Below are 26,208 nucleotides of genomic sequence, written 5' to 3'. Positions count from 1 at the left end.
ACTGAACGGAGTAGGACCAAGAACACATCCCTTCCAAATTCCAGAATGATCTGGGAAGAACACGGAGGTTCTACCTCTACTCTGCACAGCAGTCACAGTACCAGTGTACAGGCCAGTCTCGGGCTGTCCCACAGGGCACTCAGACAAACACAAACAAGGCTATCCGGTGCTGCCGGTGCTGCCTGGGTTGAAGGTATTGACATATAAATTTTGAAACAAAACATAGTCCACAAACTTTCCTTGTATAAGTGGGAAATCCTTGCATAATTTGGCATAGACTGCTTCAGATGGTGTGGATTTGCATACCAAACAAACTCGCACGCAAACATACAAATACAAGCATGCATTCTTCTTTATATTAGACTTGTATTACTAAAGTTAAAAAAGTGTTTGTGATTTACTTAAAATTGTAATGACCATTATAATCACATATTTATAATTCAAAATAGTTCTGAGTTTAGACTTGAGAAAGCAACACATGCAAGTACTTGCATGATTTATGTGAGTTTCCAGAACCTTTTATTTTCATGTTGTTTATATTGTCGGTTATCCTGCATTATTTTATGAGTTTTTTAAATAGACTATAATACGTTTGTGTTGTGAAGCATGATTTGGTGTAAGTGTTGACCTTGATAGTTGTGGAATAATAGTTTTCTTTAACTCTGTAATCTTATTTTTTTTAAAAAAAGAAAAAGTATGTTAAATAGCTAATTTGTTGTCCTTGAGATGTCTATGGTATAGGTTAAATACCACTGTTCCATATTTGTTTTTCGGCACTTAAAATTTTATTTATTTTTTTTTTTAACAGGTTTTCATAACCTAAGAGTGTGAATTTGAGAGGTGGATAGTGCACAATAAACTCTCCCTAAACTCCAGGAAGATGGAAAGCAATAAACTTTCAGTGTGGAGTAACCTGAAGCAGAAAGCCAAGCCGCTGTTTTCCAATCTGAGTGTTAGGAAATCTAAGAAATCCATCAGCACCAAGTTGGAGGTCAGAAAGCACGGAGTATTAGACCAGAGAATGAGTTCATCTGTGCCAGACATACATCACATGCATCAAGACTTGCCTGTGCAAGTGGAGACTGTCCGACCCTTATCTCAAAACTCTGCCTTTTTTTCTTACCTTGAACTGCCTCAGAATAAACCCCCTTTGGATATGGAGCATGATCCTGCACTTTTGTCTGACAGGTTGATTGTACATGGAGACTCCAAGCCTTGGAGTTCAATGGAAACCCTGGAAGTGCGTGCTTGTATTACTGAGGAGTCAGTCTACACTACAGCTATGAAGCAGCACAGCAAAAATGTTGACACTATCTATTGTAGCACTACAAACCAGAGTGCTGCTTTGGTACAAGTGCCAACCTTTGAAATAACAGAGCACCTAAATGAGGTAAGAAATTGCCTTGCACATGCTTTTATCTTAGTAGTAGTAGTAGTAGTAGTAGAGCTTTATTGTCATCCTAGCAATATACTTATAGTACACAGTGGGACGAAATATCGTCCTCCAGAGTCAAAAGGTGCAGTACACAAGATATATATATATAATTTATAACTAAAAAACATATACAGTATTAAGTAATATTATGTAATCCAGAGAGTGTGTGGAGTAAAGAGTCCAGTGTGGAGGAGGGCTGCATGGTGTTCAGGAGCCGGACTGCTTGGGGAAAGAAACTATTGCACAATCTCGCAGACCTGCTCCTGATGCTGCAGAGTCGTCTTCCAGATGGAAGAGGAGTAAACAGTTGGTGGGAGGGGTGGTGGGGGTCAGCCATGATGCATGCTAGTGGCTTTATGAAGGCAGCGTGAGGTGTAGATCTCCTGCAGACTGGGTAGAGAGCTGCCAGTGATGCACTCAGCAGTCCGCACAATCCTCTGAAGGGCTTTGCGGTCAGAGGCATGGCAGTTTCCATACCAGACTGTAATACAGCTGGTCAGGACGCTCTCTATGGTGCCTCTGTAGAAGGTGGTAAGTATGGGTTTAGGGAGGTGCACCTTCTTCAGTCGTAAAGACGCTGCTGGGCTCTTTTTGTAAGATAGTTGGTGTTTTTGGTCCAGGACAGGTCCTCTGTGATATGAACACCTAGGAACTTGGTGCTCTTCACTCTCTCTACTGTGACGCCATCAATGTTGAGTGGGAGATGGACAGCCTTTGTGTTCCTGAAGTCAACAATCAACTCTTTTGTCTTTTCAACATTAAGAGACAGATTATTGTCTTTACACCAAAGTGCCAACCGTTCCACCTCTTCTCTGTACGCTGCATCATCGTCGTTCTCAATGAGTCCCACTACTGTAGTGTCATCGGTGAACTTGATAATGTGGTTTGTGTCAGAATTGGAGGTGCAATCATGGGTCAACAGCGTGAAGAGTATCGGGCTCAACACACAACCCTGGGGGGCACCTGTGCTCAGTGTGATGGTGTTAGATCTTTTATTCCCAATCTGTACTGTTTGAGGTCGTTCAGTGAGAAAGTCCAGAATCCAGTTGCAGGTGGAGGTGTTGAGTCCGAGCAGATCCAGCTTACTGATCAGCTGCCTGGGAATGATAGTATTGAATGCTGAGCTGAAATCAATGAACAGCATTCTTACATGTGCATTGCGGTGATCCAGATGTGACAGGATCAGGTGGAATACCATTGAAATTGCATTGTCAATTAGGTTGTGTTGTTTATATTTTTAAAATCAAAATAGCACAGTGGTTAATGCTGTTGCCACATACTTCTAGGACCTGGTTTCAAAACCTATTTCTTTATATGTCCAGGAGGATTGATCATTTTCTCTGTGAGTCTACATAAGTTTTCTCTGAGTACTCATATTTGATCCCCAATCTCAAAAGGTCTAAATGAGGCAATATATACTATTCTTTGTGAATGTGCCTAGCAGTGCATTGATGTGGTTTCTGCCTTGTACCAAACATTGTTAGATTTGAGTCTACTTTGAAAAATGGATAGATGGGTACTGTATTTGCTAAGAGTTGGCATATTGGTACACCAGCTAGCACCTCTGCCTCATGGTTTTGGGGACTTTGGCTCAACTGCTCCTTTGGTTACTTTTTTCTGAAGCTGGTATATTCTTCTTATGTCATAATGAGTGTTTTTTCAGACACACTTTTTTATGTTGTGTTAGTATCAAATTTCTTATTGCCAGAAACTTTTCTCACTTGGTAATATACAGAAAAAGTTTGTATATGTTGCATACTTGTGCAATGGAGTGGTATTGCGTGGCACCTCATTTGTAAATTTACATTTACTTATTTGGCTGACGCCTTTATCCAAGGCGACTTATAAAATTTATTCTACAATTGGTTACAATTCTTTTGGTTTTCCAATTGGAGACCAGGCAGGTGAAGTGACTTGCTCATGGTCACATAGTGTCAGAAGTGAGATTTGAACCTACAACCTGAGGGTTTGAAGTCCAAAGCCTTAAAAACTACATAACACTGCCTGCCTATTTATAAAGCTTGCATACACACGAAAAGAGACTAGAGATGTGCTTACACAACTTTACATGCAAATGTCAAAATTTATAAAAGAAACTTGATGTGAAAGCTTGCATATATTTATGACAACTCTGGCAAATGTGTGTGCAAGATTTTGGAGACACGAAGAGATAACAACAACCTTGATCAAGCAGTAAAAAGCAGTCAAACTAGTTAAATGATGACTCACACACATTAAGAATTCATATCACTGAGCCGTAATGTGTGTTGATGCGACAAATATTTTACACATCAAAAGTGATGAAAATGATGTACAGTTTCCATTTTAGTTCCCTTTTAAAGGGCCAATGCAATGTCAATTTGCACTGAAGAAATTTTTTTGTTTTTCGTCAGTTTGTATCAACTACCTGTTGTCATTTCTTAGGGAACTGGTCAGATGTGTTACACTGCAAAATAGTAGGCACAGCATATAGAAAATTAGTAGGTAATTTCCAACACTCCCCTCTTGCTCACCCACAACTGCAATCTTTACAAACACAGTTGGGACTGCTTCAAAAGCGACTCAAAGAGGATTTCGGATCCTGATGGAACAGCATGCTTTATGTGATGCAAAGTCTACTAGAGCAATAGCGAGGTAGCAAGAAACACAGCAGTGCCCAGTGAGACTTCAGTCTAATGCCATAATCTTACACCATGATTACACCATCAACACGGGTGAGATGCCCTCTCATTGTGTACACTAACATTTAACATGTTATTCAACATTAATGAAACATTCCAAAAGGCATATCTGTCATAAAGCAGCTTAATAATGTTTATAAGGCATAAATGATACCAACTGAAATCTAATTGCAGGAGATGGGTAACTCGTATCTCTTGAAAAGAAATCCAAGGTAAAACTTTTGCAGCTGCAGAACATTAAATAAACAATAAAATACATTTTAAATTTTCTGTAGTACGGTAGTTATTTGTTACTTTTTTGATAATATGTGCATAAATGTGTTTTGGAATTTGTTGGCTTTTTTTTTTTTTTTTTTTTTTTTTTAACATTTTTAAAAGCAATTAAATTGATATCTTAATCAGGTAGTCACCACATGAATAGTAATAATAATTATGACTTCAACTAGAACAGTTTTTCTGCAAAAATTAATAAATAAAGATGACTCTGGTTCAGATATAGGAGGCAAAGTGAAAAAGTGTGAAAAACATTTACACAGCAGGACACTTCATAGTCAGCATTTAGTATAACTTGCATGTGGCTCTGGCAGGGTGCTCCTTTCCAGAAAGTAGGGGGTGGCTGGACAGTCATCGCCCTATCTGCACAGACTTAACAGATAGCAGAGATCGAAAAGAGACCACAGCCATTTTTCTCAAGACGTGCTTATGTTATTATCTTTTGAAGTGAAAACCATGGTTCTGTTGAGCTGTGTACTTTGTGTATTTGACATTATAAAACTGCAGTAGAAATTGTGGTTCTTTTCAAAAAAGCCAACTTCTCAGCTGCAGCTCCCATGTGAGTAGACAGCTACATGATGCTATGCCTCAAACTCTGTTTTAGTTTGGATCAATTGCATCAACCACACTATCCACCCTATCCACAATATACTTTTGTTATCGGTTACCATAAACACATAATTTTGTGTATCAAAAATTAACTAAACTCCTCACAACGCATTCTGTCCCATGCAACCACCCATCTCCAGCGGCAAGCTGGGTAAGGACTGGCAAGGGGAGACTTGTTTGGGCTAATGCCCAGGCCCTTTGCTCTCGCACATTTAAGCCTTGGTAATGATCCTTGTGCAGGTTAACCTATACAACCTTGTTATGACTTATACTTCCCCCAAATAGTCAAGTTCTATCATTTTTTTGGTGCTCCACCAGGGACCATGTGCAACAGCAGCAGGGCAGATCCGAGGACCTCGCTAAACCATCTGATCTCTAGTAGCAACAGACAGTATGTACAAAGGGCATGAGCTTAATCAGTGCAAGTTTATAGTCTGCATTTACTGGGAATTCCTTCTTTGTGGGGAACAATTGCAAGCCCTGGTCTCCATCACAAATGGGATTCAACTGCTTACTCACACCTCTTGGTGTTGGGTAGACACTTGTTGTTCTGTGTACAACCCCAATTCCAAAAAAAGTTGGGACACTGTGTAAAATGTAAATACAAATAGAATGCAATGATTTGGCAATCTTATAAACCGATATTTTATTCACAATAGAGCATAGAAAACATTTTTTAAGCTGAGAAAATGTACCATTTTAAGAAAATAATAAGGTAATTTTGAAATTAATGGCAGCAATAAGTCTAAAAAAATTTGGGATTGTCTATGTTTATCACTGTGTAGCATCCCCTGTTTTTTGAAAAACAGTCTGTAAATGTTTGAGAACTGAGGAGACCAGTTGCTGGACTTTTGGGAGAAGAATGTTGTTCCATTCTTGTCTGATAAAGAATTGTAGCTACTCAACCATCCTAGGTCGTCTTTATCATATTTTTCGTTTCATATTTTCAATTAGTAAAAGGTGTGTACCGCAGCCAGGCCAGTTCATCACTGGACTCTTGTATTACGAAGCCATGCTGTTCTAATGGATGCAGTATGCAGTTTAGCATTGTCTTGCTGAAATATGCAAGGCCTTTCCTGAAAAAGACGCTGTCTGGATGGGAGCATATGATGCTCTAGAACCTGTGCATACCTTTCAGCATTGATGGTGCCTTTCCAGATGTACAAGCTGCCCATTCCAAAGGCACTAATGCACTTCCACGCCATCCGAGTTGCTGGTCCTTAGTCCTTCTCCTATTTAGTCTAGAGGACGCAGCATTCATGTTTGCCAAAAAGAATGTCAAATTTGGATTTGTCTGTCTCCAGAACAGTTTTCCACTTTGACTCAGTCCACTTTACATGAGCTTTGGCCCAGAGAAGATGATGGCATTTCTGGATCATGTTCACATTTGCCTTCTTCTTTGCACGATAGAGCTTTAACCTACATTTGTGGATGGCACGGCAAATTGTTTTCACAAATGATGATTTCTGGAAGTGTTCCTGAGCCCATGCAGTGATTTCCATGACATGGTCATGTCTGTTTTTGATGCACTTCAGCCTGAGGGTCTGAAGATCACAGGCATCCAATATTGATGTTTGGTCTTATCCTGTGCACACAGAGATTTCTCCAGATTCTTGTATCTTTTGGATGATATTATGTACTATAGATGATGAGATATTCAAAGTCTCTTCTCAACTTTACATTGAGGAACATTATTCTGAAATTGTTTCACAATTTGTAGACGCGTTTTTTTGCAGATTGGTGAACCTCTACCTATCTTTACTTCTGAGAGACTCTGCCTCTTTAAGATGTTCTTTTTATACCCAATCATATTGCCATTTAACTTAATTTTTTGAGTTGTGTTGCTGCCATTAAATTCAAAATGAGCTAATATTTTTCAGGAAATAGTAAAATGTCTCACTTTCAACATTTAATGTGTTTTCTATGTTATATTGTGAATAAAATATGATGATATGAGATTTGCAAATCATTGCATTCTGTTTTTTGTTTACATTTTATACAGCGTCCCAACCTTTTTTGGATTTGGGGTTTTAGTTTATGTGCAGCCTCGAACGTCTAAGATATTACAGACCTGTTATTGCTTAATCTCACGTGTAGCTACTGTGTGATAACTTTTTTTTTTTCTTATTTTTTTCACTCCACATGGCCATGAATACATGTGATTAGGCAATGTGGTATAGTGGTTAAGGTTTGGACTTCAAACCCTGAAGTTGTGGGTTCAAATCCCACTACAGACACTGTGTGACCATAAGTAAGTCACTTCACCTGTCTGTCCTCCAATTGGAAAATCAAAGACATGTAACCAATTGTATCATAAATGTTGTAAGTCACCTTGGATTAAGGTTTCAGCCAAATAAGTAAATGTATGTAATGTAATGATTAGACTGCAGGTTTCATAAAATGAGTTACAACTTTATAATAGTGTGTAAGTAAATCCACGGGAATGGAACCTGCAGATAGTTTGCTTTGTCTGTGCTTAATATATAATAATGGGGGGGGAGGGGGGGGGTAGAGCATGAACAAGGAGAACTTCGAATCAATAAAGGAGATTTTTCTAAATATTGAAGATTGCATATGCCATGAAAGCCAGCATGGGTTTATTAGAGGAAGATCCTGCCATATCAGTCTATTAGACTTTTTTTAAGTTGGCTTCTGGAATACCTGACAAAAACCAAGTAAGCAACATAATTTATTTAGACTTTCAAAAAGTCTTTAATGTAGTCTCACACCAGAGATTGATTTTGGAACTAGAAGCTATTGATATCAGAGGTAACCTGAAAACCTGGATCTGAAGAAGACAAGAAGTACAGATACAAGATAAATGGAGATTTAGGTTATCAATGGAGGGTCTCAAGGGTCTGTCCTGAAATCAGTATTTATTCTAATTTATATAAATGACATAGATTCCAGTGTAGTTAGTAAGCCTGTAAAGTTTGCAAATGATAATAAAGTTGGAGGAATAGCAGATACTATGGTGGTAGCAAAAACAATTCAGAAAGACTTGGACAATCCTAAGAACTGGGTGAACACTTTGAAAGTGCAGGTTGCCTAGAAAAATGCTAAGTATTACACCTGGGCTAAAGGAACCTCAATTATAAATACAAGAGAAGTGACACTGTCTTACAAGAAGCAACATCTGAAAAGGATTTAGGGGTTTACATTGAGGTAACATTTTCATCATCTAAGTAATGTGTAGAAGTCACTTAAAAGGCAAATTAAATGTTAAATTACATTCACAGCTTTTACAATATAAACCAAGGGATGTTATGCTCAGACTTTCTAATGCAGTCATGAAACAGTAGTATTGTATGTAGTTCTAGTACAAGAAATACCCAGCCGCATTTGAAGCTGGACAGAAGAGAGCAACTAAGTGCATCCCAGGACTTAAGGATACCTTACTCTGACAGGATTAGAGAATTAAACCGGTTTGTCTTCACCAGAGGAGCTTGTGTTAAGACGAAATTGAGGTCTTCAAATTCTCAAAGACATTGATAAAGTACAATAGATCCAGCAGAATTCTTTATACTAAATGGCAAATTGCTTACCCAAGAACACCAGCAAAAATTAAGGTGAAGCACATTAAGACTGAAGCTAGGAAGAGCTTCTTCTCAAAATAGAGTTGGGAGAATCTGGAAAAAAAACTACCAAGTCATGTAGTGTATGCAGCAACCTGGATAACTAAGTGTCTGAAGAACATATTTGGACATCTTGGATATTGGCCTAAATAAACAAACAAATTTGACGTATTAATTAGTCTCTTCTCATTTTGTCTAATTTCTTATGTTCTTATACCTGAGTAGGAAAATATGTTGACCTTAAACTTACAGATCTGAATGTTTAAGTCATAACAGAGCCAACAAGGAATCTTCAAGATCTTATGGCATAATTACAGACTACAATACTGTCATATATGAGGGGTTAGCTATAGAGAACTCAGCTGGTAATTAAGGAGTGAAGAAAGTCTAATGGGTTTTAGCAATGCTAATGGATGAGAAAGTACATAAGTACAATAATAAATCACTAAAAAGGACCAGGGGCATTATTTCAGCAAGAGTGGTACACTTGGACAGGTTTATTAAAATTCTAGATAAATATGGCACTTATGCCAGTATGATGGGGGAAATAAGCGGGATCATGGAACTGACAAAATACACATGTGCAAGATTCATTTTGATTTCTGTGGTATGAGAAGGAAAGTTCAGAAAAACAGTGGAGCAAGTATATAGAGAATTTTTGATGTCACAAAGGATACGAAGCTTGTCCAAGAAATAAATTATGTTCAGTGATGGAAGAAAAATATAACCTACCAGTATCTAAAGTGATTGTGTGGTTGATTTAAACTGAATATGTGAATTTTATAAAGAATGCTATTGGCATTACATTTCAAAATAAGCAGAGACAGAAGTAAGTTACTCCAAAAAACTGTATAACCATATTTTTTGTTTCCCTTAAAGTAATTGGAAAAATTTGGCTTAAGCAGGATAAATTCTGAAGCATTATTCAAACTATAGAAAATCATCCGCATGTAAAGAAATTGCGTTTGAGGATCCTCTGATACAAACAGGAGAATTTTAAATTACTTCAATGTAAAGCTAGAGCTAAATGCTCAAGAGGCATTGATGAATTTTAATGACTGTTGAAAGTGTGAAGTATTTTAATTATGTTAATAAAAATATCCAAAACCCTGATGCAGAAATGACCATAGAAAATCCAAATTTATTCAATTGTAAAATCTTCTCAGCATTCAAAGATAAAAGTGTTGTAGAAGATTCTTAATGCCATGAAGCATCTTGTTGAAAACATTTGAGGAGAACTCAAATTTAATAAAGCTAGCTCAGTTCAGATAGACTAGTTTATGAATAACCCTTTCCAGTAATAAGTTATGAATGAATCTGACTTTCATCCATGCAGCACCTCTTTGGGTATTCTACATTGTTCTACAGTTCAATCGGTTTACTGTTTGTTGCTTAATTTCTTAAAGGTCATTAAGCTTTGAAGATATTATCTTTGAAGATTGTGTGATGTTACAAGTAAACATTTTCCCATATTCACATAACTTCCTTTGAAAGTGTTTTCAGTACAAGACTGAACGACATTACAGAATTGACTTCCTGTGCTTTGACCCATGTGAAAGCTTCCGTTTTTACTTTTAAACATTAAAGCATTGTAAATTATTGTAACTGTATATGTATTATATTCAAATGATTCGCTTTGCCATTTTACACCAGTGTGAACGTTTAAGTTTACATTTTTGTGATTTGTCTAGCATATACTTTGCAATAAAGATATATTTTGACTCTGTATATGCTATTTTTTCATTAATTTTTTTTTTTTTTTGCAATCTGCCTTCATCTGCAAAGTTTTAAATTGAAAAACAACTACACAATACTGTTCAACTGTAGTTTTGCGAAGGCTGTTGAAAATGTGCTTAACTTTGGAGATGTTCTCTAAGAAATTCATATTTCTAAAGTTAAATTTGTTTGGACCATTCCATTTTTTCATTAGAATATAAACTGTATATTTTCTGTAAACCACCACTTATTAAGTCTAGATCACTATAGTTACAGCCACACAACTTGCAATGAATTAAGTTTCATAGCACAACTGCAGCCCATGGATTCTGATAGTTAACTGCTTAGTAAGATTTTGGTCAGAAAAACAAATGATTCCTTTTGTCAAGTTTTTCTTTTTTTCTCTACTTACCCTTTTAGAATTCTTGACTGCTTCAATAAGCACCTCCTAGGCCGGATTCCACTCTTATACTGTTTATAGAGTGTAGATAGAATTTTAATAAAAAAATAAAAGCCTAATCACTTACGTAACAAGGTCTCAAAGCTACCTTCATACAGTACAAGTGAATCTCCATTAATGTAGCTTAAGGATGATAGGGAGTTATTTGTTGGAAAAGTTTCTTTTTTTGCCACTATGTTATGTTTGCAACATATAGTATATTTGGACAATTCTGAACATGTGTATTCAAATTCAGGACTCTTACAAAAGGCTGAAGTGCATTATTTTGCAGAATGATAAGGAATAAATTGATATCTACCTGACTGATCAGTAAAATTCTAGTCTATTTTGTTCAAAGGAATAGGGCAACTTCATTTTTGGTAAAATCATAATTTTGACATTTTGTTTCTGAAGGCTCTGAACAAAAGTCCAGAAAATACATTTTAGATACGATACTATTGGAGTTGAAAGTACAGTTCCATTTCTTCAAATAGTGTTTTCTGCTGGTACAGCTACTAGTATGATGAGGCAAAGAACAGGTTATGAAATTCAGTAGCGACTTGTGTATAAATTTTTTGCGGATGCTATTGAATGAAAAGGTTAGTAAGGTACATCATTATAGGCACATTTCATTAGTTCTTCAGTTGATTTAAGTTGACTTGATTTAAAATTGTGTTAGCCATTTTTTTAATACACTACAAATACAGTACTGTGGTTACATCCTAGCACCTTGTACTTTTTTTTTTACATAAATATTTTTTATTGCAATTGATTCATCAACTGTAATTTTATCCCAGATTATCTTCATTCATTAAAAGAATTTACATTGTCAAAAGTTGTCACATTTTAATAATGCAAAAAATTAAGCTACATTTACGAATATAAAATTTCTCTACTACTTTCATGTTGCTCCTGGTCATTGTCTACTGTTCCTCTCAACCAGTGGTGTGGAGCTGGAGTTAAAAGCAGTTATTGGGTTACTTGAGTCGATATCCTCACTTTCAAAATTTAGTGCGTATTTACTGAAGAAGACTACTGAGTACCTGAAAGGTGTTTTTCTCACACTATACACTCTGATGTTCTTATACTCACTCCTATGCAGCTACTGTCCTAGTTTTGTATATTGTTAGTACACAAGTTTGGAGTCACCTTGAAAGTTTCATGTTTTTCATGGAAGGTACCATTATCAAAGTACCAGTAATGTATATTTCTTACTATAGCCAAGACATTACTAACATTGCACATGGCTATTACTGCTTGAAATGACTTATTTTTAATTTGTTATTCACATATGATTGTAAAGCACTATTTTCAGTAGGCCTACTATGCACTCTGTCCTAATAGCAAACTCTGTTAGTTTATACTTAATTAATCCTGTTTAAATGTTAATTGGTTATTAAAGTAACCTTTGAAATCATATAATCAAAACAAAAAATTGTTTGATAAAGTAAGAAAAAATGTTTTTCCTTAGGTTGGTCGCAAGGTACTACCATTCCTAAAGTTCAATTCTGGGTTCAAAAATGGCCAAAACGAAACTTTCCCAAGAAACACAAAAGAAACAACTTTTGTTGTTTACTGAAAGGAAGACAGTGCAAAACATTAACAAGAAACTGAAGATTTCATAGAAAGGGATCCATTACTTCTTGAGAGAAGAGTGCAAACTACATCTAACCAGATACAAAGTGAAGTGCAAGGCCCAGGTGCACAACCATAAGAGGATAAGTACATCAGAGTCTGCAGCTTGAGAAACAGTGTCCTTATAGGTTCTTAGAGGTTCTTAGTTGACTGTATCCTTAAACATCACCCATCCATTAATTTTCCAGACTTGCTTATCCAGAGCAGGATTGCAGGGAAGCTGGAGCCCATTCCATAAAGTATTTGGTTCAAGGTAGGAATGCTCTCTGGACTGGGTGCCAGTCCATCACAGGATGAACTCACTCAAACACACACACACCTTAGGGTCAGTTCATCAGCACCAATTCTACATGTCTTTGGATTGTGGGAGGATACTGGAGCACCTGGAGGAAAATTACATGGAGGCAGGGAGAACATGCAAACACCATGGAGGGAGAGCCAGGAACGTGAACCCTAGTCTCCTTGTTGTGAGGCAGCAGCACTACTATTGTGTGACGGTGTTGCCCTCTTCCTTTAACTGTACATGCCAAATGCTTGTTATAATAAGAGGTCCATGGCGCAGTGCTGGGTTTTAAACAAACAAAAGTTTGCAGGTTTAGAATGAGTAAAGGTGTGTGTAAGATGGCACCGCTCCAGTGATGATTGCAGCGCTTGGTTGATTGCATGCCGATGCCGATGCACAGACTTTATAAAGTATAGAGAAAAAAAAAATAGGGCTAGATCTGTCTGGAACATAATTACAGAGACAGCTAGCACTTTTACTTAATTATCTAACATTTATCTAACAGTTCAGCTTTGCAGGCCATGTATGGCCATTTACTTTAATGATCATACATCTTCTGATATACATTTGGCTGGCTACCTGGTCCTTAAAAGGGGAATGTTTTTTGCAGGCTATAGCCTTAAATGGCACAAAGGTCTTCTTATTTTTCTTTATGATGAAACAAATCCAGGCGATTGTTCCTGCCTTATGCCCCATGCTTTCTAGTATAGGCTCCAGCCCCCTATAACCCTGCTCATGATTAATCAAGCTTATAGAATGGTATGGTATGGTAAAAATGAAAAATTGCAAATTAAGGGTCTTATCATTTCAATTTTTTTAGTACAAGGGGGAGTTTTTTCTTAATAAACAAGAGCATCTCTGCCTTATCATAGAAACTTCTGTTTCTTTTTTCATTGACCACATTAGAAGCCACACTAAACAGTCCTCTGGCCATCGGACACTAGTGCGCTGAACTGATAAGATCCTGTGTGCTATTTGAGAGAAGAGTAGGGATGTGACACCTTTTGTTGTTCTGGTTTTTAGTGGATTTCCATTCCTTGGGCTTAATGCTTTAGACAGACATCTCAGCATTTGTCATAATTAAACATGCATACATACACAGCATTATATTCAATGCTATCTTTCATATCTAAAAGATAGACCTGATACTTTGGTTATTACTAGAGTCAAACACCCTAACTGGAAGAAAAGTGCCTCATTGGGTGCCTATAATAATGCTGTCAAGATGTTGTTAATTTAATTATTCATATCAAAGAGTGTACATGTCCCCTTGTAAAACAATGTTAGCGCTTTTGTGTTGTAGATAAATCTGGCTGTGGGTTGCTTGTTTGCACTCTGTTTGATTCTTGCTACAACTGAGCTTACAACATTTTGTGTGCCAGTGATTTCTAGTGGTGCATCAAAATAATGGTACTTGTTTCTTGGCCCTCCTTTCTTTTCAGGTCCTCTTTTGACTGAGTGTTCTTACACTTTACAGAGTGTTCTTAGTTTAGTGCATTAACTGAGGAAATCACAATTGATGTCAAAGCTTCAGATCAGCAAAATTTTCTTGCCAATTGTTCAAATAGGATGAGGGAGTATAATTTAAGTTCTCTGTCATACCCACTGGTTAGACAACACTGACGTCACTGCTATCGTGGGCTGCATCAGGAGTGGGCAGGAGGAGGAGTATAGGAACCTAATCAAAGACTTTGTTAAATGGTGCCACTCAAACCACCTACACCTGAACACCAGCAAAACCAAGGAGCTGGTGGTGGATTTTAGGAGACCCAGGCCCCTCCTGGACCCCGCGATCATTACAGGTGACTGTGTGCAGAGGGTACAGACCTATACAGTGCATCCGGAAAGTATTCACAGCGCATCACTTTTTCCACCTTTTGTTATGTTACAGCCTTATTCCAAAATGGATTAAATTCATTTTTTTTCCTCAGAATTCTACACACAACACCCCATAATGACAATGTGAAAAAGTTTACTTGAGGTTTTTGCAAATTTATTAAAAATAAAAAAATTGAGAAAGCACATGTACATAAGTATTCACAGCCTTTGCTCAATACTTTGTCGATGCACCTTTGGCAGCAATTACAGCCTCAAGTCTTTTTGAATATGATGCCACAAGCTTGGCACACCTATCCTTGGCCAGTTTCACCCATTTCTCTTTGCAGCACCTCTCAAGCTCCATCAGGTTGGATGGGAAATGTCGGTGCACAGCCATTTTAAGATCTCTTCAGAGATGTTGCAGATGTTGTGGCGAGTGCCCTCTTCTATGCAGTGGTGTACTGGGGAGGCAGCATAAAGGACGCCTCACGCCTGGACAAACTGGTGAGGAAGGCAGGCTCTATTGTAGGCATGGAGCTGGACAGTTTGACATCCGTGGCAGAGCGACGGGCGCTGAGCAGGCTCCTGTCAATCATGGAGAATCCACTGCATCCACTAAACAGTGTCATCTCCAGACAGAGGAGCAGCTTTAGCAACAGACTGCTGTCAATGTCCTACTCCACTGACAGACTGAGGAGATCGTTCCTCCCTCACACTATGTGACTCTTCAATTGTAAATGTTAACATTATACAAAGTTATTGTCTGTACAGGCAAATGGCCTGTTCTGAAGAAAGCTGCATGATGCTTTAACTAGAGACATTTTAAATAACTACAAGTCTGTGTGCCGCCTGAAACTACACATCACCATTTAATCAGGTTGTATGGTTGCCAATATTCAAATGTACTTTGCATATTGTTATTATTTATGAATATTACCAATAATACATTGTTTTATGTGTAACTTAACTCCTGCTTGTCTTTTTACTACACCTAATTGCCTGAGGTTATAGATATAGAAGGGAAGGTGGGGATAAGTTGTATACTGTAATACCTTATAAACAGTGGTAAGTCTGTGAGATTAGGCATTTTGACAAAGGCTACTTATTAATAATACAATAGGGGAAAGTAGAGCAACATATATTACTCTACCAAGACAAAACACTGTCTGTCTGTCTGTCACAATTTAAGGTAATTCAGAATCCCAGAGTGCTGGTTTCTGCCCCAACGTCATTTGCAGCATATACTGTAGAATGCACTGTTTCATTCAGGTTGTCTAATTACAAATGCTTGAAATTAATGTCTCTCTACTGATCATGATTACATCTGAGATGCTGTGCTGGAACTCAACACTGAAATTCAACACAAGCTGTTAAGTTTGGACCATACATTACAATTTGCAACCCTGTATTTTTCCATAGCCTTTTAAAATTTGTGTATATTGTCTCAGAGTATTGCATGAACAGTCTTTAAAGACATTTTTCAAATTTGTAACTTTCCTTTTGAATTCCACAAAATAAATAAATAAAACACAATGCCTAGTGCATTGTTGGGAGTTCAAAAATTGCCTTTTATTATTCAAAGTTGTTGTCCGTCCACTGAGCAAACTCACAGGATTTGCATCAGATATCTAAATATCAGTGGTAAAGCTTATGGATGTGACACTGTCGGTAAGAAGTTTGTGCATATTATGTAACACTGGAAGGTCTATATCAGAGAAATAACATGGCTGGATATTGTGTAACAAAATTCAGTATCTTCTACAACAGGAAGTTGCTTGTCACCCAAACTGATAAATTCCATCACCATTGCATTAGGCCTAATTGTTTTAACCTTTTTAGACAGTATAACAATTTACAGTGTGACATTTTGATATCAGTATTATTTGACTAAATGGAAATAGTTTATTGAAGCGATTCCCAAACAGTTTTAAGCTGAGTCACCTCAAAATGTTATACCATATGGTTTAAACAACCCGCTAATAATACCAATGCTGTGAAGCAGTGCAAGATCTCAGATCTCGGCTATTGCTAATAGCAGTAACGCAGCATGATTTGGGATAACAGTAGACCTATCAAATCAAGGTAAATGCTACTACAGTAAATTACTGACACATGCACTATGTGATGAAATGTTGTTTAATACCTCAAGGACAGGGGATCTCAACTTTAACCTTTTTTCTTGGCATCTTGCCTCCAGGAACTCAATGTTTCGAAATACCACAATTTGTTTTGTCTTAAATTGTTAAATACAGAACCCTGGTTAGCCACATGGTTTCTTAAAATCCCACATCCGTAATATTATATTTTGGGATTTTAACAATTGTTTACTGATTGTTTTTGTGTAGGTGTGGGTGTATGCTTTTTAGTGTTTCTTATGTAAGACATGTTTTTTTTGTAATTTGTTTTATATAAGAATAGGTGGTTTGATATGGAATAAAAAATTGAAAGCCCAATGTTTCCATACTTGTAATATCAAAAATTACACATTGAACAGAATGCATGTGAATTCAGTTGAAAGGACGTATTTACAGTTTACATACCACTTCTGGTCAGAAATTGGCAAATAGACTCCACATTACTTTGAGTTAAGTCTGCTTCTTGGCTATAGCTTTTAGGTTCTCCCAGTTTTCTGTACTTACTGTAAAGGAGGCATGAATGATCCTGAATGTTGACAGTTCCGCCCAAAAAAAGCTTGCTGTTGTCAATTAATATAGCATAATCTCAATAGACTTCTAGATGTTTCTGCGGCGTTATGCTGCTGCACTGCGAACCTGTGGTTGCCTTGGCAACAGACAAGCAGTCCTCCACAGATGCAGCGGTTGCGCCTCAGTGTGCTGTCCCGTTTGGGGAGGGGGTTCCTAAAAGAGTTCAGAAACTTCATCTTATATATTCAGTTCACCTTTTTTAAATGTTCAACAAGGCATCTTGCAGCAGCCACACATTTGAAGATGACTTGGTAGCTTTTCAGAGCACTTTTCACATCCAAGTTCCGGGTGTGACCTGCACATCACATTGATGCTCATTCATCCTTTCCTGACAAAATCTTCACTGCTGCTACAACATTAGCACCATTGTCATTGACAACAGCGTTGATTTTCTCAGATTTCTCAAATTTGGCAATAACATCTTCAAGCCACTCTGCAATATTTGCAGCCGTGTGTCTCTCTTCAAGAGGCATTGTTGTCAGGATGTTGGACTCCATTTCCCAATCCTCCCCAAGAAAGTGGCACGTCTTTCCCAGATACGCCTCTGTAGCAACACTCGACCAAATATCAATTGTAAGTGCAATGCTCTCAGTCTCCTTAAGGGTGTTCTTCACTTTGCCTTTTACTTCTTCATTCTTTTTCTCCATCATTTTCATGAAGTAGATTCTTGAAGGCAGCATGTACCTGGCATTGAAAGTGGAAATCATCTTCTGAAACCCTTCATCCTCCACCATGGACAGAGGGCGCATGACTGTGATAATCATGTTCAAAATGCTTTCTGTGAACTCTGTTAACTGAACATGATGCAGCTATCTGCACAAAGCTCTTCATATAACGCTGTGATTTCCTAAAAAAAAAAAAAAAAAAAAAAAAAAAAAAGAGATGGAAAAAATATTGATGCTTATTGCTAGGCCTAAATATCATACTGTAAATGCATAATACTGGCTAATATACAGTATATCTATTTACTATGTTGAAGGGTTGCCCTACACCCGCTGACTCCACTCACTGCAAACAAACAAAACTGAATATACCTGTTGTATTGGATTGGTGCATTTTATGCTTCAATTGCTATTTACATTACCTAATATTTTGCTTTCTGTAGTACACATTTTTTATGAATCACTGTGAGGCAGGTGTGTATGTGAGTAACACAGTAACATGAAAGGATTTCACAGATTGCATTTTATTTTCTGTGTCTATTTTCTTGAACAAAACTTGGATAACTGGCCATCATATTGATTTACGTTCTTAACTCGCCATTACATATAGCTATAGTTAACATACATTCTTTACTAGCATTTGTGTGTGTGTGTTTTTTTTTTTTTTTTTTTTTTAGCCTTCATCTCAATATGTGTGTGAACATCTGTTGTAATCATATTGTTTTATGTTAAATACTAATGTGAACGTTACCTTGTGTCAGGTCCGCTCCGTGGACTGGATGCTTCCTGACAAGATGCTGTTCATTGACGTTGTGCTATTGTGGTAGGCTAGTTCACTGAGTTGGAGTTTAAACAAAGCTTCAATGCAAAGAATTTGCCTCAATGAATTTTAGTAATCGAATTACTCGAGGAATCATTTCAGCCCTTGTATACAGTGGAACCTCAGTTTGCGAGCATAATTCGTTCCGGAAACGTGCTCGTAGTCCAAAGCACTCGTATATCAAAGTGAATTTCCCCATAAGAAATAATGGAAACTCAGATGATTTGTTCCACAACCCAAAACTATTCATATAAAAATGATTAATACAAAATGTAAAGTAAAAATACATAAAACAACTTAACTTGCACTTTACCTTTGAAAAGAATCATGGCTGGTGTGGGTGAGTTTCTAAACTCTTGTGGGATTGCACCCAACGGGATGACACGCAAGAGCGTCCCAAAGCAATCGCAGTCTCCCAGCGCTGTAGCAGTTCTCCGTAAAAGTGAATCCGAAAAGATCACGGACATGCTATAAGCGCCTGCCGTCAATGGGTGATACCAGGAACAAGGAACATTATAAATGTGCAGGGCCCTGCCTGACTGCGTATCTGTGTATAAATAACCGCACTGTTGCTGTTTCAAGCTGAATAAAGCTTGTGTTGCTAAAGTACTGAGACACAGCTTCGTGTTTTAAGGTGCAAGACGGGGACTCACACGTCACAGCACATACACACACACACACACACACACACGTGCGCGCGCACACAGTCACAATGCTAATGCTGTAATAAACACTAAATGCTCATACGGAAGTTGACTATATCATTAAGGCACGCCGACTCAGACGGAGAATAGGAGACGATTGCCCACAATCCCGCAGTGAGAGAGAGAGAGAAGAACCATCAGCTCAGTTGTGATCACATGATGCTCAGCAGACAAACTACTCATACTGCAAGACCTCGCTTGTTTATCAAGTGAAAATTTATTAAAAATTTTTGCTCGTCTTGCAAAACACTCGTAAACCAAGTTACTCGCAAACCGAGGTTCCACTGTATGTATGTGTGTGTGTGTATATGTATATGTATATGTCTATATATATATATATATATATATATATATATATATATATATATATATATATATATATACTAGCAAAATACCCGCGCTTCGCAGCAGAGAAGTAGTGTGTTAAAGAGCTTATGAAAAAGAAAAGGAAACATTTTAAAAATAATGTAACATGATTGTCAATGTAATACAATACATATATACATATATACATATATACACATGTCAACATATATATACACATACATATACACACATACATACACACACACATATACATATATACATATACACATACATACATACACATACATATATATATATATATATATGTATATATATATATACACACACACACATACATACACACACACATATGTAAATATATATATATATATATATATATATATATATATATATATATATGTAGATATGTAAATATATATATATATATATATATATATATATATATATATATATATATATATATATATATATACACACATATTACGATTGTTATAGTTCTCTTTGTATACCACGTTGTCAGTTCAGCACTCCGGTTGTAATATGACCAAGCTGTGCAAGCACACTCTTGAGAATTCAACGTATAGTTGTACAGGAGAAAAGCAATTTTGCCTCAAATCAATGGCAACCTTTTGTAGGTCTATGAACTTAATTTAAACTTTAGGTTTAAACGATGCTTTGTTTCCGACGTGCTGCGTTCAGTCAGTTCACGTGAGCCGCTCTCTTGTGTGATGTTGCGATGTCCACGGCTTTATTTAATGTTAGCTAAGACCCGGCACTTCAAAGTTTCTCGCTACAGCAATTTTTTTTTTTTTATATATTTTTATTTTATTAATTTTCATTGTAATCATTCCATACAAACAGATCAATTTATAACCCAACAAATTTGAAGACAAATCAAACCCCACCCCTGAGAAGGAGAGCTTAGCTAAAGGAAAATTGCTTAAGGCTTTTTAATAAGGCAACATTAAACAAAAGAAAGGGAGAAGTAAATGTCTATGTAAATAAGAGATGGAGAAGGGAGTTAAATGCAGTAATAGTTATTTCTCTTATTCTAAAATAATATTGATTAAATCCTGCCATGTTTTGAAAAAATTTTGTACAGATCCTCTAACTGAGAATTTGATTTTTTCCAATTTCAAATAATATAAAACATCGGTTTCCCACTGACTTATAAGAGGAGAATTAGGATTCTTCCAATTTAACAAAATAAGTCTGCGTGCCAAAAGTGTAGGGAATGCAATCACCGTTTGCTTGTCCTTCTCCAATTCAAGTCCATCTGGAAGAACACCGAACACAGCTGTTAATGGGTTAGGAGGGATTGTGATACCAAGGCTGTCTGAGAGGCACTTAAAAATTTTTGTCCAAAATGATGTTAGTTTGGTGCAGGCCCAGAACATGTGATCCAGTGAGGCAGGAGCTTGGTTGCAGCGTTCGCAGGTTGGATCCTGCCCTGGAAACATTTTGGACAGTTTTAAGCGAGACAGATGGGCTCGATATATAATTTTTAGTTGAATAATTCTATGCTTTGTGCATATAGAACTCGAGTGAATTCTCTGCTTTGCTACCTTCCACTCCTTTTCTGATATATTGATTAAGAGATCTTCTTCCCAATGTCCTCTTGGATCTTTGAAAGGTAGGGACTCTAATAAGATTTTATATATTGCGGAAATAGTGTTTATTTCCTCGAAATTGAGCAGTATGTTTTCCAGCATTGTGGAGGGTGCAAGGTGGGGGAAATCGGGCAAATTCTGTTTAACAAAATTTCTAATTTGAAGATAGTAAAAGAAATGTGTAGCTGGGAGGTTGAATTTTGAACGTAATTGTTCAAAAGATGTAAATATGTTGTCTATATAAAGATCTCTGAGCATTTTAATCCCAAAACTTTTACAGGTATTAAAAACTGGATATACTTGCGAAGGTTGAAAGAGGTGGTTCTCTTGCAGAGGTGCCACTGATAAAAGATTTTCCATTTTAAAATGCTTTCTAATTTGGTTCCATATTCTGAGTGAGTAAAGCACAATTGGGTTATTAGTATATTTGCGATAACTTTTATTTATTGGAGAGCAGAGCAGGGAAAATAAAGAAGTACTACAGGATTTTACTTCTATTGCGGACCAAGCCTGTGTATGTTCATTTATTTGTGTCCAGGTTTTTATGGCTTGTCGCTACAGCAATTTTACTCCGTTACAAAGTGATCCAAATCTCGTTTATACCTTGTGTCTTCTCATTAAACTTGTATCTTGCGAATATGGTATTGCAAATGGCAGCGGGAGCGTTTCTATAAACTTAATTTAAACTTACGGTTTACACCGTGCTTCACTTCTTATTGTTTCGCTGCCTTCTCAATTGTGTAATGAATGTTTTCTTCAGCGCTCTTTGGGTATGTACTGCGTTCACAGTCAGTTCACGTGATTACGTGGGAGGCGTGATGACGCGATACGCAACTCCGCCTCCCATGGCCAGCGAGCTGCAGTCCATTACAGTATATGGACAAAAAAGAGGTTCCAGTTATGACCGTTACGCTTTGAATTTCGAAATGAAACCTGCCTAACTTTTTTGTAAGTAAGCTGTAAGGAATGAGCCTGCCAAATTTCAGCCTTCCACCTACATGGGAAGTTGGAGAATTAGTGATGAGTCAGTCAGTCAGTCAGTGAGGGCTTTGCCTTTTATTAGTACAGTAATCCCTCGCTACTTCACGGTTCACTTTTCGCGGATTCACAACGTCGCGGATTTTATATGTAAGCATATCTAAATATATAATGCGGATTTTTCGCTGCTCCGCGGGTTTCTGCGGACAATGGGTCTTTTTACTTCTGGTACTTGCTTCCTCATTTGGTTTGCCCAGTTGATTTCATACAAGAGATGCTATTGGCGGATGGCTGAGAAGCTACCCAATCAGAGCACGCAGTTAAGTTCCTGTGTGCTGCTGATTGGCTCAGCGACGGAGTGCTGCATTAACCAGGAAGTCTCATCTCACTCATTCAGCATTAACGTGCTACTGCTTCAGGGGCCATGTCCAAGCGCCAACAGAAGATGCAAATGATTGCAGAAAAGGTAAAAGTTTTGGATATGTTGAAGGAAGGGAACAGCTACACCGCTGTAGGACACCATTACAGCATCAATGAGTCCACGATTCTTTTTATTTAAAAAGGAGGAAAAGCATGTAAGATCTACGGGCGCAGTGTCCTTTAACCAGGGAGCAAAACGAGTTGTAAGTGGACGTGATAAGGCAGTAGTCTGGATGGAATCTGCTTTAGGAATCTTTGCAACAAGGTCGACGACGTCATGACCGCCTACAAGCTGCTACGTGTACTTCGCTATACAGTAAGTGTAAACTTATTTACCGATTTCAAATTGCTTAGCAGTTGTCCCTGTTATTAATAGAGTAAAGGGTGGGTTGTAAACAATACAGGGAGGGTTTAAAAACGTCCAAATACACGTTAAATAATTAAATAAATATGGTGTCCCTACTTCGCGGAAATTCAGTTAACGCGGTCGGCCTTGGATATCTGTTGTAAAGCAGAGTCTTCCATTCCAGGCCAGACTTTCTCAGTCCTCACTGAAGGTCTCACGCTTCTAAGTGGTGCGTATTTAGGGAGGATGAGCAGGGAGAAGTGATCTGATTGTCCAAGCTGGGGGAGTGGAAAAGGCTTATAGGCTTCAGCGATGTTCGTATATGCATGGTCTAAGATTCTGTCTCCTCAGGTGGGGCAGGAAACGTTTTGATGAAATTTGGGGAAATACAGTTCTAAAGTTGCAATGATTTAAATCACTCCCATTTGGATGTGCTGTTTGTTGTCTGCTAACATCAGCACTCGGGTCTTTCATTGCAAGATCATGCATCCCTATAAACAGGAGCAAAGTAGCAAAAGAGCCATATTTATCAGTGGTGCTTCATATCAAAAGAGTGAGTCCGCGGTAGATTTAATTTAGGTCATCTCTGGAATCGGTATCACGGTTCATTAGATAGATAGATAGATAGATAGATACTTTATTAATCCCAAGGGGAATTCACATACTCCAGCAGCAGCATATTGATAAAAAACAATATTAAATTAAAGAGTGATAAAAATGCAGGTATAACAGACAATTACTTTGTATAATGTTAACATTTACCCCACCGAGTGGAATTGAGGAGTCGCATAGTGTGGGGGAGGAATAATCTCCACAGTCTGTCAGTGGAGCAGGACAGTGACAGCAGTCAGTCGCTGAAGCTGCTCCTCTGTCTGGAGATGATACTGTTTAGTGGATGCAGTGGATTCTCCATGATTGACAGGAGCCTGCTCAGCGCCTGTCGCTCTGCCATGGATGTCAGACTGTCCAGCTCCGTGCCTACAATAGAGCCAGCCTTCCTCACCAGTGTGTCTGCCCTCCAGTACAGTTTGATGAGATCTTGAATAGAGAAGCTTAAATAGGTAAGTCATCTTCCTAGAAATGTGTGCTTTTCTGCAGTTTTGTTTCCAATGCAATTATATCTTTTAATTTCTAATGTTAATGTTTTATTGTATTTTCATCTTTGAGGTTGGGTGAGTAAAAATTGTTAAAGCAGAAATTGAAAAAAAATCAAAGCGCTATACTCCAAAAGAGCAACATGTGCTATATTGCTTAGCTTCTCTGGGAAAATCAGGCAAAGAGAATGACATGTTGCTAACAAAAGATTAGATATAAAGCAAACACTTTACTGTTTTCCCACCCTCTGCAGTCAGTGTATATGCTAGTAAAAATTAGCTTCACTGACAACCAAGCAGTGGTGGCTCGTAGCTAAAATTAGTGGGGGTGCTGCTCCAGAAAATTTTTAGCCTTTGTTTTAAAATTGTGTAAAAGGAAACAAACATTTATAATAAGAAAATTTATTCAGAAACCGAAAAAAAAAATGAATCAAATAGAATAGCTGGAAGCAGGATAATAATCTAATTCTATATTTTATCACATTCAAGAATATGGTACACAGTTTTTAAGCAAAACACACACGGAGTAAAAAAAAAAAAAACACTACCTTCCACCAGCACGCCAGGGTCGGCACTCGGGAGCGATAGTGCTCTCTCTCCCTCGCAGCCTCGCATGCAGCTTCCTATGTGCGCATGCGCACAACAGCCAAACACCACGCCGCTGGAACTGTGAAGCGCACAGTTCCATATAAAGATTTTTGTATCTTTTTCATAAACTGGGGGATGGCTACTGACATTAAGCTTAAGGATTATATATTGTACAAGTATAAAGAAAGAATTAAAGAAAAAAGGACTCATTTTATTAAATGTTATCGATAATATCAAGTGGAAATAGGGGGTGCTACAGTTCCACAGTGCCTATACGCGAGCCGCCACTGCAACCAAGGTATAATAATAATTTTCAAATCTGTCCAGTTCTTTTTCTTTTTATTTACAGTAATATAATATTACATCTTACTCTTTTTAAGAGTAATAATAGGTTAACTGAAGTACAGGTAAAGCTTCAACATCTTGTCACACTTTGAAGCCCCCTTTGAAGTTGTGATTAATTAATCCATTTCCAAATCAGATAAAATGTCTTTTTATAATTGACCAGTTTAAATCAAAATATGACTTAAAAGCAAATGCTTCTACCTGAGAGAGGCATTTTCAGTTTGGATGGACAACCTCCTTTTCCTAGTGAGATGGATTGAGATGTGAAATGTGATAAAAATCAACATCTTAATTACAGAAAGAAAATTCCATACACCGTCAGCATGGCACTGCCAGATCTAAACACTAGTGTTGCAAATTGCTCACATACTAAAGTGACTATAGCTGTAGGTGGAAGTCCCATTGTACTTATGGTGACAAAGAGACAGAGTTGTTTTGCGGTGCAGCAATATATTAGCCAGTGAAAGCGCTGTGATGAAGCTGTCTGTTGTTATGGTTCTGCCTTTGTCCTGAAACAGCTCCATAAGCTTTATGACCACAGACTCAAAAAGTCTTTGCCCTGGGATGTAACTCAAAACACAGTTCTCAACAAAACATTGCCATATGTCCGAAATCGCAGCAAATCTGTTATTTTGTACACATTCTGCATGGGTGTCTTTGTTGTCCAAGCGCAAATGCCACATGATAGTCTGATAGCGGACACGTGATATTGCATCTTTGCCAGTACAACAAATAGTTCTGAGCAGGCATCAACCACAGCACCAACTGTGGTCAACGCTGCTCTTGTGAAAAGAATGGAGATAAACACAATCAACTCGGAGAGGGAGAGAAAAGTTCGTTGTACCACGTGAATGTCATCGACAGAATAAAACTGAATAATAAAAAAAAGCAAAAACTTTTACAAGTTGCTAAAATTTACACCACATGTTTTTATTATTATAGTAATAATAATATCAGCTCACTACACAAAACGCGGAGGTGCCCGGACTCGAATCCGCAACCTTTTGATTGTAAGGCAGCAGTTCTTACCTCTGCACCATTCAAGAATACATATCAAGTTTCTGTAGATTGACATTTGAGCTTGGATTTTTAACTCATTGATAGCAACATGTAAGTTGAATGATTTTTTTTTTCTTTGGTTACAG

At 37.5% G+C, this 26,208-nt stretch overlaps 1 protein-coding gene across 2 annotated transcripts in view; it reads left to right on the top strand.

Moving 5' to 3' along the window:
• Nucleotides 1-26,208, top strand: part of mctp2a (multiple C2 domains, transmembrane 2a) — a 339,546-nt gene that overhangs the window by 47,297 nt on the left and 266,041 nt on the right. For both annotated transcript variants that reach the window (XM_028823594.2, XM_028823595.2), the window contains one exon: nt 809-1,390. In XM_028823594.2, coding sequence (XP_028679427.1) covers nt 881-1,390 — 510 coding nt within the window. In that variant the 5' untranslated portion in view covers nt 809-880. The remainder of the gene's footprint in view (nt 1-808; nt 1,391-26,208) is intronic.

Source organism: Erpetoichthys calabaricus, chromosome 17 (assembly GCF_900747795.2).
Source record: "Erpetoichthys calabaricus chromosome 17, fErpCal1.3, whole genome shotgun sequence".
Taxonomy (NCBI): Eukaryota; Metazoa; Chordata; class Cladistia; order Polypteriformes; family Polypteridae; genus Erpetoichthys; species Erpetoichthys calabaricus.
This window is presented reverse-complemented; position numbering and strand designations above follow the sequence as displayed.